The sequence below is a fragment of the Pleurodeles waltl genome, chromosome 5 (assembly GCF_031143425.1).
Source record: "Pleurodeles waltl isolate 20211129_DDA chromosome 5, aPleWal1.hap1.20221129, whole genome shotgun sequence".
In the NCBI taxonomy this organism is placed as follows: domain Eukaryota; kingdom Metazoa; phylum Chordata; class Amphibia; order Caudata; family Salamandridae; genus Pleurodeles; species Pleurodeles waltl.
In genome coordinates, this window is record NC_090444.1 from 68,086,836 (window position 1) to 68,104,239 (window position 17,404).

General features: G+C 43.5%; 1 protein-coding gene across 1 annotated transcript in view; it reads right to left on the reverse strand.

Moving 5' to 3' along the window:
* Positions 1-17,404, reverse strand: part of SLC30A3 (solute carrier family 30 member 3) — a 78,654-nt gene that overhangs the window by 11,232 nt on the left and 50,018 nt on the right. The window contains exons 3-4 of the mRNA XM_069236503.1: positions 5,719-5,865; positions 4,339-4,492 (exon numbers count right to left, since the gene is read on the reverse strand). Of these exons, the coding sequence (XP_069092604.1) occupies positions 4,339-4,492; positions 5,719-5,865 (301 nt within the window). The remainder of the gene's footprint in view (positions 1-4,338; positions 4,493-5,718; positions 5,866-17,404) is intronic.

The window sequence follows — 17,404 nt, forward strand, 5'->3', positions numbered from 1 at the left end:
CAGGTAAGTACATTTGCAAGAGTGTATCCACATATGTATCAATACCACTTTGTTTCAATTTGGCAAGTTAAACGGTTTTCAAGAAAATAGCAAATATCTGTTGACAGTACAATTTTCAGGAACAGTTCTGGGGGAAAAAAGTTAGTAAAATTTTGCGGTAAGTACAAGCCTTACAGTTCCAGTCTCCAGGGATTAGGATGTCCACAGGTTGGGATTCAAACACCCACCACCAGCAACACCGGCCGGCCGGGTGTAGAGGTCAAAGTTGATGTAGATTTTAACATGGGCTCCCATGGAGACTGGGAGCAATCGGAATCAGGCCTGCCTGCAGGTAAGTACCCGCGTCTTCGGGGAGCACACCTGGGGGCTTAAGGTGAGCACCGGGGGGCACAGGTCAGCACCAAACACAGAACCTCAGCGGCACAGGGGCGTCCAGGTGCAGGATGCAAACACAGCGTCGGTCTCCCAATGATTTTCAATAGGGGGGCCTTGGGGGTCACAAAGATGCTGCAGACTGGGTCCAAAGGGTCGGTCCCGGAAAACCACAGGCTGGACAAGGAGGAGGGCAGCCTGCTGAACATTGCTGGACCGGTGGTCGGATTCCTTAAGGCCAGGGGGCTGCGGGTGCAGGGGTACCTTTAGGCAATGGGAAATTACATGTAAAAGATATTTCAAGGCAATCTCCATGTTAACCTATGGGAGAGATAGGACTTGCAATACTGAAAATTCAGCAGTATTTCACTATGAGGACATGTAAAACACCCCAGTATATGTCCTACCTTTTAAATACACTGCACCCTGCTCTTGGGTCTGCATTGGACCTTCCTTAGGGGTGACCTATATATAGTAAAAGGGAAGGTTTGGGCCTGGCAGGTGAGTGCATTTGCCAGGTCGAAGTGGCAGGTAAAACTGCACACACAGAGACTGCAAAGGCAGGTCTGAGACATGTTTACAGGTCTACTCATGGGTGGCACAATCGTTGCTGCAGACCCACTAGTAGCATTTGATTTATAGGCCTTGGGCACACCTGGTGCACTGTACTGGGCATTTACTAGTAAATCAAAGAAGTCAATCATGGATAAACCAATCACCAATACCATTTAGACAGCGAGCACTTGCACTTTTACTCTGGTCAGCAGTGGTAAAGTGCGCAGAGTCCTAAAGCCATCAAAAACGAAATTCAGCTCAGGATCAAAACAGAAGGTCAGAAGTCTGAGAGACAGGGGAAACCACAGCAAGGGCTGACCGGTCTAACAAATGTCAAGTGACAACAAAAAAAACAGTTAAAGAATAGACAAATGATCATAGGTATATGACAGAAGTGTTCAAATTGTAAAAAAAAATACATCCTTAGTACCACAGAATCAAAGAAAAAGGAGAACTTAAAATGAGCTACATATGTTACATTTAAAGCCTCTATGTATACAATATTAGTACACAATTAGCACAGTTAAAAATCAACTGGATCATTAGAAACACTATGGAGGTCATTATGACACCGGAGGACAGCGGTAAAATGGAGAAAAGTAGTGCCAAAAGGCTGGCGGTACTTTTCCCCATATTAAGACACACGCATAAACACAACACAACACACACGCGCTCACACATCCATACCTGCACACACACACAACACGCAACACACACCCGCATTCACGCACAAACAGACATACACCCCCACACACAACACCCTCCTCCCCTGTCAGAGCACCCGACTTACCTTTTGTGAGGGGGTCCTCCGGCAGGAGACGGGATGGGTCGTCCGCCAGCAGAACACCGCCAGGCTGTATCATGTGTCATGATACGGTCTGCGGTGGTCTACTGGGGTGGCGCTGCTGCTGGCAGCAGCGCCACCTTACCGCCATCCGCCGGCGTGGCCACAGCCAGATGTCCGCCATCCTTCTGATGGAAATCCAGATGTGGTCATAATCTGGCTGAAGGCTGGTAGCCGAGGTGACGGTCTTTTGGTGGCCGTCGCCGCGGCGGTAGGCGGTTTATACCGTCAATATTATAATGAGGGCCTATATATTGTTTAAGGGAAATCTACCAATATAGGTATCTAAAGGTTTCCAAAATAATTGATAAACTGGTGACGACTGATAAAGTTTATGTTTGAAGAGGTTGGCACCTTCACAAGTCAAAGTAATCCAAGCTTGAAAAAAGTATTCCAAGTATGGACAAAGACTAATCGGTGTGCAGATAGAATATCGGCGAACAAATATCGTGTGGACAAAATATTGTGTCAAGAATATCGAGGACAAAAATATGAATTTCTGCATGAAGAGGATTACCATTCTGTGTTAGTGCCTGAGTGAAAACATTCAGTGCGAACAGAATGAGTTCTAAAGAAACCACCAGGCAGCATGTTGCAATACATAAATATAAAATAAATACATCGACAAAATTAAGATGTGATTTGTTTTTTGATATTTCTTAAGTCAACTGGCCTTTTAGTTTTAAACACCTACGGTCACCCCATAGTCAGAAAAGCTAAGGGAATGTGACTGCCTTCAGTGCATGGTTCAAATCAGTAGAAACAAGCATTTTCAATGCAACGGGTCTTGCATTTGTTCGAGTTAGAGCTATTAGCGTTTGTAAAGCAAAAAAAAAGCAGCGCAATAGCGCTATGTAAAATGCAGCACGATTGCGCTGCGTGGAAAATAAACAGATAAAGTAGTCCGGACTCCAGGCTGAAAACATCGAACCTCGTATGTTTTCAGTAGTTTACCGGTGGTGTGTAGGTGGGCTAAACACCCGAAAAGGCATGACGCATGTATGCCTTTCACAAATGAAAGCAAGCGGATTTTAAAAGGCAAGCCCCCGAACCAATGTAAGTGACTGATGTGGCATGGGCGTGGTTTCAAGCCCAAAGAGAGATTACAGAATGGACGGAGCACTTTGTGCTCGGCCATAAAAAGGGTAGAGTTGTGTGATCTCCACTTTAGCTCCAAACATACCCTGAAACACAAGCAAGACCTGTGTGATTCACCAACTTCAGGCCCCTGACCCCGTCCAGCTCATTAGTAGCTTAGACAAACTCTTTAAAGGACCTGGGGCTTTTCCTCTGGTGTCTCTTGACCTATGTCAATCTGTCCAGAAAAGGGGACAACAAGTAACCTCCTCTTTATACCATCATCCCTCCGCCCCATGCTTCAGTCTGATAAAAGTAGCCCCAAACAGCAAGTGTCTGCAGCAAGCTGTGGACACTGCAAATAATGGGCGCTGACGTCAGTGTGTTGAAACGGGGTCGGTGTCTTTAACTTTTTCCGAATTAATATACTATAAATAATGTTAGCTTGAGGACCAGATGACGAGGAAGGAGTTAAAATACATATGCATAGAAAGAGCATGATGGTGATTGCTTCTCAAATCTGAAAGTTGAAGGGAAAATATGTCAGGATAGCGGTACTCACTACATGTGATCATCGCTCACACCCGGCGAGGATATTAGGTGGCCTTGCCTCTTAGGATGAGATCAAACTTGAGTAAATGATCTAGGCATGGTGACACCTCATCAAGGGTAGTTAACACTGTAAAATACACTTTATATTTACAATTAAAGAGTGCTGTAAAGGTGTGCACTGAGTAATATATGGGATTAAGTAACACCTACCATACATCATAAAGATATTGCAAATCACTGGGGAGTTCCATGAACCATACGGAGGGCAAGTTCCTTTATTATGTCATGGAACTCTGAGGTGACTTGTAATATCTTTATAATGTACAGCAAGGGTTGTTTTATTCCTTATAATACAGGGTCACCCTGTACCCCTTCCCACAAATCACTTAAACTCTAGGTATGGTGCCCTTTTATAGGAAAGAGAGAAGACGTTTGTAAACATGGAGAATAATGTTTGAATCTCTAGTGAAAAATTAAACACACCAAAAAACTGTTAGATATTTTGTCATAAAAAGATACTTCAGATTTTTTTTTTAAATGCTGTCACTGAGAATGCATACAAACAGAGAGATTCTATTTTTTCCTAGAATTACCTAATGGGTGAAATAATGAACATGCTGCAAAACATTTCTATTTTCTGCTTATGACTGTCCATCTAGAAAAACAGATCAGATGGAAAAGCAACTTAGTCCTATTGTTGTTTAAACTGCAGCTGGAACTATGCTCTGTTAACTGCCTTTCCCTCAGTTGCCCTGGCAGCAGGCACTATGACATCAGAATCTAACGGTAATGAGTAATTAGCTATGTCATTTCTTTGTTACAGGTGAATAGAGGTGTCACAAGCCGCCTGTAATAGGTAAATTACAGGCATCTTCTGTACAGATATTCCAGGCTCCCAGAACGTTATACAGACATAGAGACATTGACAAGGAACTCACATGAAGTTGACTCCGACAGCGCACCCGGAGGTGATGAGCATGACATGTCCATCGATTTCGAAGTCGTTATTGATGATCCTCACGGTGGCAAGGTACACCAGCACGCCTGTCACGATCCAAATGGAAAGCACTGATGCCAGCGCGCCAAGAATCTCTAGGATATCCCCCAACAGAGAAGTAAAGGCGTGTGAGAACAGACATGCTCAGTGACAAGCCCATGGATATTACTTCTTGTGACTATCTGCGTGGGCACATCACTGGCTTTAACGTTGTGTGTATGTCTTAGGGAGTTAAGATGGGAGCAAATTCATTGTGTAATAAGGTTTGGGAGGCTGTAAAAAAGGAAACTTTCTCCACGCCCCTGATTCATCCTAGGGTACTATTCCTACCATAAACCAGTGATAGGTAAGTAATTTATGTCTTAAGCACAAGTACATCTCTCCCAACTCCCAAGTCACAGCTAACAACCACTACCTATGAAGATCTCCCAATTTGCACGACATCCCATGCTGCCTCGCTGAGATAACAGCAGGCGCACATGTGTACATATATATCTTGCACTTAGCCTGCCCTCCGCACATGCACACACACAGTCGTATAGAGGAACGGACATTACTTGTACCACCACCAGAGTAGACAGCCTACTCAGAACTACCCACAAATCTATATTTGGAAAAACGGCCTGGCTGGAGTGTCAGTCCCATATTCATTTTGTAGGTAGGATGCCAATGGCCAATGCAGTGCCTGGCATACATGGTATTATTATGAACAAGATTTCTACCATTCAAATGTATGAGCAATTTTTCAACCTTTAATGGATCGTGCTAGCCGAGAGCTCACAGCCTAGAGCTACACACTTCCCTAATCCATGGGAAATGGTTTCTTTGACAAGACAAAGCGTATGGTTTAGAGTTTGATAGTAATGTGAAATCTAACACACTCCACAATGGATGTGACTTAGCATTGTGGAGGTATTCTCTTGGTAATGTACCCCTCCCCCACCAGCTAAGAATCTGTGAACTTGTACACACCCTGATGCTCTAAACCATGCATTAGGTTCCCTAAAGATATGATGAGATATAGTTGAACACTCTCACTTACTAGCAGTTCTGTTTCAGCAGTTCATGTACAGAAGATGCTTAGCGATCCGCTGATCGACTTGGGGCTCCCTGTATCACCCCATCATAAGCAACAACTGCACCATATCAGAATGGATGGACCTAAAAAATTACTTTACTCTTTCCCAACAGAGAGGAAGAGGAAACCCAGCTGGCCAACCCTTTGCCCAAGGGCTTGACTCATTCTGTAACTAGGTGGTAACTCAGCTGTAACTCATTTGCTGGACAGTAATTCAAATGATAACTAGATAATTGTTCCTACCAGATCGATGCCAGCCGTAGTTCATTTTCTTTGTCGGAGGCCGAGTCGAGATCCACAGTGAAAATAAGCTGACACACATGCTGCCCAGATCCGTCAACAGATGAGCGGCGTCCGTCATGATGGCCAGGCTGTGTGCCAGATAGCCACCTGCAGAACAGGCAGAATTCACTTTGATGAGAAAACTTACCTAAGGGTCTTAGAATAAAGCAGCAAAACAACTGAAGTTTAGCCTGTCAGCTCCCCTAGTTCTGTTTATACAATAATAGCCTTTTGCATTGAGGTGGACACTTGTTTCAGAGCACTTTACAGTGCTTAGGTATAGCCTGTGCTTAATTTGAGCTTGTGGTTGCTGGTGAGGCGCACTGGCACTCATTTTTGGGGACTGTGAGAAACAGTCACAATCCTTGTCAAGGTGATCCACAAAAAGTCACTAAAATAACCTGTGCTCAACCTTCTGGTAGCTTGGCACAAAAGCAGTCTGTCTTAACTTAGAGGCAATTTTTTTACGCAGCTCACAAACAGTGATAAAGCAAACTCCCACACCAATTTAGAATAACAGAGTAAAATTTTATAAATTATTTGACACCAAAACAACAAAAATCAGATCTGAAGATCTGGAAACATGCAATTTTAAAGATTTACGGTAAGTATAGCACCTAAAAGCACAATGTACCACTCAAGGTTATCTGGTCATGCAAGATCTGATAAAAGTCACATGTTTAGGTCGACCACAATGAACTATGTGCTGGATACTGCGACCCGGTGAGTTCCGCTGAAAAATAAACCTTCTAAAGTCCAGCACAAAGAGTTCCATTCGCGATGGAGGAGGCCGCGAGGAGCAAGGAAGGCGTTGCAGATGGTCATCTCTGTAGCTCAAAGAGCAGGCCAGGCATCACGGACGGTCGTCGCTGTGGTGCGAATACCCTGTTGGGCGTCAGGGGAGGGTCACTGCTGCAGATTGCCACTGGCAGGTCACCACAGGCTGTTGAAGGTGTAGTGTGCAGATCCTGTGCTACCGGTCGTCGCTGGTGGTCACTGTCCTACCAAGTCAGGATCACTAGAGCTTTGCGTTGATGAGTGGCACGTGTGGCATGTGTGGCAAGATCTTGGCACGGACAGGCCCGTTTGTAGTCACAAAGATCCCAAAACATCAGGATTTCTCCTTTTCTTCAAGAAAGAGCTCAACTGATGCCACACCAAGGGTCCAGGACCCAAAGGGCACCTCTTAGGGGTCTGAAAATCACTCCAGCAGAAGCCACGAGGGCTCAGGCAGGTCTAGCTGCAGGTCCAGTTGCAAATTCAGTTTGATTTGGTTACAAGTCCAGGCTGCAGGTCAGGGAGCCCTCTGGAGCTTTTTATACCCCTGTAGTGCTTCAGGAGGTCGGTTGTCTGGCCCTTGGAGTCACTTCAGCCTACAGTGGAGGGTGCAGGTCCAGTCTTCATTCTCAGCAGGTAGAGCAGGTCTCAGGCAGCAGGGCTGCAGGGTGTCCTTCTTCTGAATTATTCACAGGTCCAGAAGTGAACTGAAGTGTGGGTCTGAGTGTCCCCTTTTTATACCTGGTGCCCATTGTGAAGTAGGAGAAGCTTCTGGAGTTTTCCTCTACAGCTGTATCTGGAATTTCCTGCCTCCCAGCCCTGGTCCCAGTCTGTTTGGGAACACAATAGGCTACTGTGAAGTCCTTTGAGTGTGTTTTAAGGCAGCTCCATTAAATTGCAAGTATAGAAGGTGACAGCTTCGCCCCCTCACCCTTCCAGAGCTGGCCCATCCTACCAACACCCAGACTCCCTATTGTGTGGCTATCTAGGAGGAATGCACAAAGGTCAACTGTCAACTACACCTAGTCATGTGACCCTGTAACCGGTTGCAGGCACCAAATGCTTAAGACAAGAAAATGACAACTTTCTAAAAGTGGCATTTTCAGAACTGTGATATAATATCCGAACTTACCATTAAAGAATGGTTTAAAGAACAATTCCTCAGACACCAAACATGCCTTTCCTACCTGCTCCCATTAAAAAATTATCACTTATTAAAGGTAATACGGTAACCTAATTTTATCGTATGGGAGACGCATGCCTCGCAGTAATGAAAAATACTTTAGGAGTTTTTCTCTACTAGGACATGTACAACTTAAAGGTACTTGCCCAAAATTTTAAATACAATGCACCATGCCCTGTGGGCTGTTTAGGGCTTACCCTAGTGGCCACTCATATGTATTATAAAGGAAAGCTTAGGCCCTGCAAAAGGTTTATTTTGTCAGGTTGAAATGGCAAAAATGGAAATGGAAAAAGTTTGAAAGGCTACTTTAGTGAGTGGCACAATCAGTGCTGCAGACCCACTAGTTGCATTTAATTTACACACACTGGGTACCTGTAGTACCACTTTATTGCGGAGTTACAAGTAAATTAAATTTACCAATTGGATGTAAACCAATTTTACCATGCTTAATAGAGGACAAGCACTTCTAGCACTGGTTAGTTGTGGTAAAATGTGCAGAGTCCTATGGCTAACAAAAACAAATTTTGCAAAACAGGATGAGTGAAGTCAAACCGTTTGGGGGAAGACCACCGCAAGGCTGACAGGTATAACAGGGACCACCACTTATTTTTCCTCATCTGACATTTCCTGTGAGCAAGAAAGGGAAAACACACAAAGACGAAAGAAGTAGAAATCAAAAGACAGAAAAACGCCACAAAGGGTGAATGTTGGGACCTGCAATAGTGAGACAAAGGGGCACGGAACATCTGGTAGCTGATTAAAGAGACATGAGGTGGATTCCAGATTATGCATCCTTAGCATGTGGCATGTTAATATGTAATAGTGTGAGCCACAGGCTTCTAAGAAGAGTTTTGAACACAGGCACTCACTGATTTACAAATTAAATACTGTTCTGCACTGTGAATAGTGTTAGAAAGCTTTTCCTCCAGCATATCATGTTTTGAATTCCGTCATATGAAAATATCATAGCCGAAATATTGTTTACCACAATATTGTGAAGGTAAATATTTACAGTTAAGAACATATTTACAATACATGACTTCACATTTATGTACTCTGATGATATACATCAATGTACATATTTATTGTCAAGGTATGGGTACATCATCAATGCATACAGATGTGGAGTTAAGAATTGTTTCACACAGTTTTAACAATGTCCTACATGAGCAGGCGGGATAACATGATTTCCGACTTACACCTAAAGTATATATATCTATATGCTTTGGACAGTGCATATTTCCTGCAGCCAGGCTGCAAGGCTTCCTTGAAATATAAGAAATTATTTGAAATAATGTAGCTGAGACTACAAAAGTACCAAAATATACCGTGAAATGGAGGAATCATCGGCCCCCGGCCTCCCAGACCATATCGACTGAAGAAGAGCTTCCAAAAAACGTTTATTCTGTTTTGGAGGAACATTCCTTGGCTCTTCACAGCTAAACTACTGCATATGGGCTAGCTCAAATGGCCACTTGAAGGTGGAGATTTTATTGGATTCTTGGTGGGAGTAACATGGCCAGCCTGAGAGGATTTTATAGAAGGGCAGAGATGAGCGCCAAGGATCAAAGTTCTCACCATTTTGGATTTCTTTTTTATTTTTAAAGGAATTTGCCTGAATGCATAGTCCTGGAACAAGAACTGGGATATTGTTGCAAAAAATGGGATGGGAAAGCCTGCATCTAAATGTGTGTGTGATTTAGGTGTCATTCATTGCCAGTGGCAGATTTATTTTACTTTTTAAATGCCCCTGCTTGACCTATTACTAGCAGAGAGCTGACTTGAGCCAAGATGGCAGAACTTCTCTGTTGCTCCCACTGTCGGACGCCACCTGGTGGCCGAATGAATTAGGCTGCACACCAACACCCATCAACCATGCCAAAATCTGGGGATCATCCTGGATGACAAGCTCAACATGATGTCACAAGTCAATGCAGTGAGCTCCACTTGAGTCTACATCTTACAAATGCTAAAAAAGATCTTCAAGTGGCTTCCACAGAACACCAAACGAATTGTCACGCAAGCACTCATCACCAGCCAACTCGGCTAATGCAGCGCACTGTACGCCAGAATTTCCTAGCAACTCCAGAACAGACTTCAGATCATTCAGAATGCTGTCACATGACTCATACCCAACCTTCCTCCCCGCTCGCACACCCCATCTCACCTCAGGGAGCTCCACTGTCTCCCCATTCACAAACACAGCTAATTCAAACTCCTCACCCACACCTAAAAAACCCTATACATCACAAGTTCTGCATACCTCAACAGCAACATACACTTTCACAACCCATCAAGACACCTATGTTTAGTCTCTGTCGCGCCACGGCGGACCGCAGCGCGAGCCGAGCATTCGGCTCGGGCGCAGACGCGGTTCCTGGCAGACAGGTGTGCCGCGCCCCGTCAGTTCTTTACTTCCTTGCACTTACCTGGTGAGCCTGTCCTTTTCTTCTTTTTCTTCTTTTCCTCTTGTTTATATGTCCACTGTAGCAGAACGAATGCCTTTCTTTTTCCCTGCAGGCCTTAGGACCCTTTTTCAAAATGGCATCTTTTCTCTATATGTTCCTATGATTCTTTCCCAATCCAATATGGTGACTTTCTTCTTCCTGTTGGTCATTTCCTGTTTTAGGGTATATAAGGTGAGTGATTCTTATTCTCCTTGCACTCCAACACTTCCTTTGGTGATGATCTTTGCTCCTGTTATTTGTTTCTCCATGTATTACCTCGCTTGTTCCAGCTTCTTCCAGTATTGTTTTTTCCTGTTGGAAGCCTCTCCTTTTTGCTTCTTTTTTGTTCCATGGAGTTCCTGCTGTAGAGGTTTTTTCCTTTGGTTCCTTTGTTTTTTTTTTTCCTCTGGGACTCCTTCTGGAGGGCACAGACTGCTTTTTGGTGTTCCTTCGTCGGCATTACCGTGGCTACCAGAAGGGGCCACCCTTACCTTGGTCAAGAATCAAGACTCTTCTGCAGTTCCAGTAGGCCAAAGACAAAAATGCCGAGTAGCCCGTAACAGATTGTAGCGCCAAACAAACCAGACTTCGTCGAGCAGAATGGAGAATACCGCAATGGCTGCTGCAGAACCCAACCAGTCACTACTCTTAACCATTCAACAGCAAGCCCGGGGACTGCACCGATTATCAAATGAAAATGCAGCTTTACGACAAGCCCTGGTATCCCGAACCACGGATGTTCCCACTGTCTCTGCTACCATGCCCCATTTCTCAGGAGATCCAAATAAGCTATGAGAATTCCTCGATGCTCTGACTGCCTATTTTGCCTTTTCGCCCAACACAATTTGCGCAAGATAAAACAAAAGTGGGTTACTTCATCAGTGCCGTGTCTGGTCCTGCCTTGGCCTGGGCAATTCCATTAGTAGCCTCCAATGACCCTGTGCTGTCTGACTATTCAGCTTTTGTCACTGCATTTAAACAAATGTTTGAACGCCCGGAATTGAAGCTTTATGTGACATTCAGCAAGGTACCCAAGATGTTCTCCAATATATAGAATGCTTTACACAGCTGGAAGCAGAGACGACATGAGTAGAACATACTCTGATGACTCTTTTTCATAGAGGTCTACGAGACGAAATAAAACACTAACTAGTACATTCCGCTAGAGTGGAAGATTGACAAGGCTTGATGGATTTAGCGCTCTCCATAGAGTATCATCTACAAGAACGCCATCTAGAAAAGAGAAAGAATTGTGGACCTTCTCATGCATGAAACACACGTACAATCGTCCATCGTTCCGAAAAGAGCCTTGACCTGAATTAAGGGAGGCAACAGAAGGGGAACCAATGCAAATAGACACCACCCGTGGTCCTCTCTCTACTAGTGAGTGCGAAAATGGATGGAGAAAAGGATTATGGGCCTGATTCTAACTTTGGAGGACGGTGTTAAACCGTCCCAAAAGTGGCGGATATACCACCTACCGTATTACGAGTCCATTATATCCTATGGAACTCGTAATACGGTAGGTGGTATATCCGCCACTTTTGGGACGGTTTAACACCGTCCTCCAAAGTTAGAATCAGGCCCTATGTCTTTATTGTGGAGCTGCCAGCCACTTGCTCTGTACTTGCCCAGTCCGTCCTATGAAGTCCTCGGGAAATGCCAATTCCTGTCCTCTGTGAGAAGGGAGGGGATGGGATTTTCTGCGATACCTTCAAGCAATTCTTCCAAAGAAGATGCAACTGCCCTGTTTTTGTTACCTGTTATCGTGCAATTACCTGACGGTCGGGAAGAAAGAGCTTTGGCATTATTAGATTGTGGAGCCAGTGGAATTTATATGGATGAGACCTGGACCAAGGAACAACAAATTCCACGACTACTGAAGGACGTTCCAGAACAAGTGCATACTAGAGATGGATCCCTATTAGCATCCGGTTCTGTCATCAGTACCACTCCTACCCTATGTCTACAATTTTGAAAGCATCAGGAACATGTCTCTTTTGATTTAATCTCCTCTCCTAATCATACAATAATCTTAGGAATAACCTGGTTTATGCAACACAACCCTCTCAATCTTCTGTCAAGACCATTGCTATGCATCCAAAACGTATTGGTCCCCAAAGAAGATGTTATCCACAGAACGTGAATTAGGGTATTCCATAAACTCTCTTCAAGGGGCACCTAGTCACTATCTGGATTATATAGGCGTGTTCCAAAAACCCTCAAAACCAGTACTACCTCCACATAGAGACTGCGATTGTACCATTCTCCTGGAACCTGGAGCGGTTGTTCCCTTTGGTAGAATGTATTCTCTTAAGGAACCTGAAAAGCAGATACTCAAGGACTATCTGCAAGAAAATCTACAGAGTGGTCTTATTGCACCATCTTCTTCTCCTGCTGGGGCTCCCCTCTTCTTCATGCCCAAGAAGACGAAGGATCTACGTCCCTATAAAGATTTTTGTGGATTAAATAAAATCACTATAAAAGACCGATATCCACTACCTCTAATCAAAGACACATTGGAGGCAGTTAGGGGGGGCACAGATCTTTACTAAATTAGACCTTTGGGAGTATACCATCTCTTAAGAATTAAGGAAGGTGATGAGTGGAAGACTGCCTTTCGTACACCTTTTGGTCATTACGAATATAGGGTAATGCCTTTTGGTTTAACAAACGCCCCCTCTGTTTTTCAAAGATTCATGGATTCGGTATTTTCTGACCTGTTGAATCACACTGTAGTGATTTATTTAGATGATATCCTCATATATTCCAGACACCCTGAACTCCACACTGAACACGTAAAGCAAGTATTAAACAGACTTAGGCAACATCAGCTCTACTGTAAACCTGAGAAATGTGAATTTGATAAGACAGAGGCGAAATATTTAGGATATCACATTAGTCAGATCGGTATCTCGATGGATCCAAAGAAGCTTCAGGCCATTCTAGATTGGCCACCCGCCTCGTCAATCAAAGAAACTCAGTGTTTCTTAGGCCTGGTCAACTTTTATCGCCAATTTATTTCGGACTTTGCTCAACAAACTAGTCAAATCACACAGACTCTTAAAAAAAAGAGAGTTTGCGAAATGGTTTCATCTGGACAGACGTGGCTGAAAATGCTTTCCAAAACCTAAAACAAGCCTTTACCCAAGCACCTATACTACGGCATCCGGACACCAACAAACAATTCATAGTTGTAACTGATGCTTCGCTTCAGAAAGAGCTACTGGGGCAGCATTATTGCAAAGGCAGGACGACGACGGATTAGAACATCCAATATTTCATCTGTCTCATGTGCTCTCTGATTCAGAGCAAAATTATTTGGTATTGGAAAGAGAACTCCTAGCTCTAATGACAACTTGTCAAGAGTGGAGACGATTCCTCATGGGTTCTGAAGAACCCTTTGAAGTGAGAACAGACCGTCGCAATTTACAATGTCTACGAAACTTTCAATGTCGGAACAGTCGCCAAGCCCGTTGGGCCTTTTTCTTTAGCCAATTCGATTTTTATATTATATATATTCCAGGTTCTCAAAATATCTTGGCAGATGCTCTATCTCAACGCTATCCTGAAAGTACTAACACCCCTTTACAGCATCTAATTGAACCAGACAAAATAATCGGTTTAGTCCAGACTTTCCTCGATGAAGTACGGTCTGAATACTCAACCCTCTCAGAACAAGTGATGAAGGAGCTGCGTCCGAAATTACGCAAGAGTAAAGGGTACTTCTACCATAAAGACACGTTATTCCTACCTTCTAAGAAAGTGCAAAGAAAGGCACTACAAATGTGTCACGATTCCCCTGTGGCCAGTCATCGTGGTATCAAAGCAACGCTGGAATTGCTCCGTCGCTCTTTTTGGTGGCCTACACTTGAGCAAGATGGTGAAAGTTATTTGGTATCTTTTCCCATCTGCACCCAATCAAAAATACCCCATATGAGGCCTGCAGGACTATTTCAACCTTTACCAGGTCCACCAGCCCCCTGGCATGCAATATCAACCGATTTTATGTGTTTATTTCCTCCCTCAGCGGGAAACCGAGTTATAATGGTGACTGTAGATTCGTTTACAAAAATGGCTCATTTTACTGCCTTGGAGAAGCTACCCACATCTAAAGAAGTAAGCCAGATCTTCATCCAAGAAATCTTTAATCTCCATGGCCTTCCTCAAGTTACTGAGTCAGATCGGGCCCTCAATACATATCACGGTTTTGGAAGTACTTCTGTAAAACCCTAAATATCGATGTAGCCTTATCTTCTGGATTTCATCCTCAAACCAATGGACAGACGGAACGTCTGAATCAAACACTTGAGCAATATCTCCGCTGTTTTTTTAATTCCACTCAGAGTAACTGGACCACGTACTTATCCATTGCTTACAACAATACCGTACATAGTGCCTCAAAAGCCACTCCTTTTTTCTGCTCCTATGGATTTCATCCCAATTTTTTTCCTGCCACTCTTAAGAACTTTTCTACACTCCCTGCAATCACCTCTATTTCCCCAAAATTACATAGAATTCAACGTCTTATACGGTCTAATCTTTTGTTAACTAAAAGGCACATAAAAAGAATGGCAGATAAGAAACAATGTGAAGCTCCATCTTATCAAGTCCAATATAAATATGGCTTTCTTCCAGATTGTTGCGCCTATGTCTATCACAAAATAAGTTTAAACCTTGTTATTATAGACCGTTTTGTATTTTTCAGAAGATGAATCCAGTATCCTTCTGTCTTCGTTTACCTCGAATATGGAAAAGCCATCCAGTTTTTCACGTCTCTCAACTGAAACCTTATAAACCTGACCCTTTTCATAGACAATTCACATGCCCTCCTCCTTTGTTGGTGAATGACGAACCCGAATATGAAGTTCAAGAAATATATGACTCTCGTATATTCTGAAACCATCACCAAAATCTTATTCATTGGAAAGGCTATCCTCTTAGTGAATGTTCTTGGGAAGATGCTTCTTCTGTTTACGCCCCACTTTTGATCCGTCGTTTTTTTGGTCTATATCCGCACAAACCTGGGGCTCTAGGTGGGGGGAACCTACTGTTGTGCCTCAGAGGACTGTGGCGCGAGCCAAGCATTCGGCTCAGGGCACAGGCACGGTTCCTGGCGGTCGGGTGTTCAGCGCCCCTTCTCTTCTTTACTTCCTCACACGAGGCCCCAAAGTGGGCATAGGGCCTCCGCGAGTCTTGGGTGCAGCGCACCCTCAATATAAACTATGGGCACCTTCCCCCCCTACCTCTCACTTACCTGGGGAGCCTATCTTTTCTTCTTTTTCTTCTTTTCTCTCTTTTTACTTCTTTTCCTCTTGTTTTTATGTCCACATGTAGCAGTCATGTTCTTTCTTTCTCCCACCATGCCTTTCTTTTTTCCTTCATGCCTTAGGACCCTTTTTCAAAATGGCGTATTTTCTCTATATGTTCCTATGATTCTTTCCCAATCCAATATGGTGACTTGCTTCATCCTGTTGTCATTTCTTGTTTTAGGGTATATAAGGTGAGTGATTCTTGTTCTCCTTGCGCTGCAACACTTCCTTTGTTGGTTATCTTCGCTCCTGTTATTTTTTATCCAGTTATTACCTCGCTTGTTCCAGCTACTTCCAGTATTGTTTTTTCCTGTTGGAAGCCTCTCCTTTTTGCTTCTTTTTGTTCCAGGGAGTTCCTGCTATAGAGGTTTTTCCCTTTGGTTTTTTTTTCCCTCTGGGACTCCTTCTGGAGGGCACGGACTGCTTTTGGCGTTCCTTCGTTGGCAGCACCGTGGCTTCCAGAAAGGGCCGCCCTTACCTTGGTCAAGGCAGAACCTACTATAATCAAGACCCTTCTGCAGTTCCAGTGGGCCAAAGACATAAACTACAAGTAGCCTGTGACAGTCTCACTTGCACACACCACCCGTATTCACAAAAGCAGAGCAGGAAGTCACTCGTTCTCCTACATTCCATTCAAAACATAGAACGACTGCCAACAACACATCAGAGCCTCCCTGCTTTTTGTAAGGAGCTGAGGACCTGGGTCTTTGACTAATTCTGTGGGGACCACACACCTACACACCTGCTCAAGCACCTGGATACTCTCACGGGTGATTAAGGTACTTTACAAATCGACATAACATAATAAATTTGTTCCTGACTACTTGATACAGGCCTTAGAGAGAATTACTATTGGTGTGGCCAGATGCTGCCAATGACAACTGCTTGTCCCTGTGAGAATTTGTTTATGTGGCAAACTATCTTGGAAACAAAGAAAGCTAAGGCTGCGTGGAAATAAAACAATGGACCAATTACAACTGAACATATCCCTTGCACTGTCCTGTGAAAAGTCTCCTCTGTGCCCTGGAAGTATAAACGTTCTTATGGTCTTACATAGCTGCTGTAGAGAAATATGATAAAGTAATCACAATTGTACATCTAACTGAAGTGCAGTTCTGAGGATCCCACCTCAGACTAGTGTCTGCAGAACTTTTTCTGAAAGTTTGGAGGCTTTTAAGTTAAGAAACTAAAGCTCCAGACCTTTTGTAAAATTGGGATGCAGAAAATAATTTCTCTCTGGACAATATGGACAAGGCACAAAACCTATCCGAAAAAAAGAGTGATATTGGTGGCTTCAGCATTGCTGGTTTTCCCAGTTGGAGCTTTTTGTAGGAAAGATCAAGGCCTTGTGCTGCTCGAGATATGCTTCTAAGCCCAAAGATAAACTTTTTTCTAGGCTGCAATCAATCAGAAGTCCTGTTTCTACTAGTTTTAATAGTCTTGCTTTTGTTATAACTTTTAGCCTTTACATCCAATTTTCTTACTTTTTTTGTGCTGTTCTGTTCGTTGTATTTGTTATTATCTGTCTTGGTTTGAATATGTTCATTACTTACTTTCATAACTGTTTTTGTGCACAGTTTTTGGCTTACTGCTGCGCATGTTCTGCTTGCATTGCTCTTTGGAAGTCCCAGCTGGCTACCAAGGGTGAGTCATGGTTTGTTGGAGCCCTTGGGAGTTCATTCACAGCCTATATTCGGATTATGGATCCTTTTCCCCATACCTCTCCATAACTTAATCATATTTACTGTAATAAAATGCAGAAAAAATGCTGACTCAGGAAACCTTTACGTCAAATACTCTTCTAAATATCAGTATCATTTTTACTGCTGTATATGCACATAATGAAAACCCATTGGATTTTGTGATACTTTGTTTGGAAGAATGCTGCACTATCCTTAATGACTGCTGATGCAGTGCTGAAAGATGGC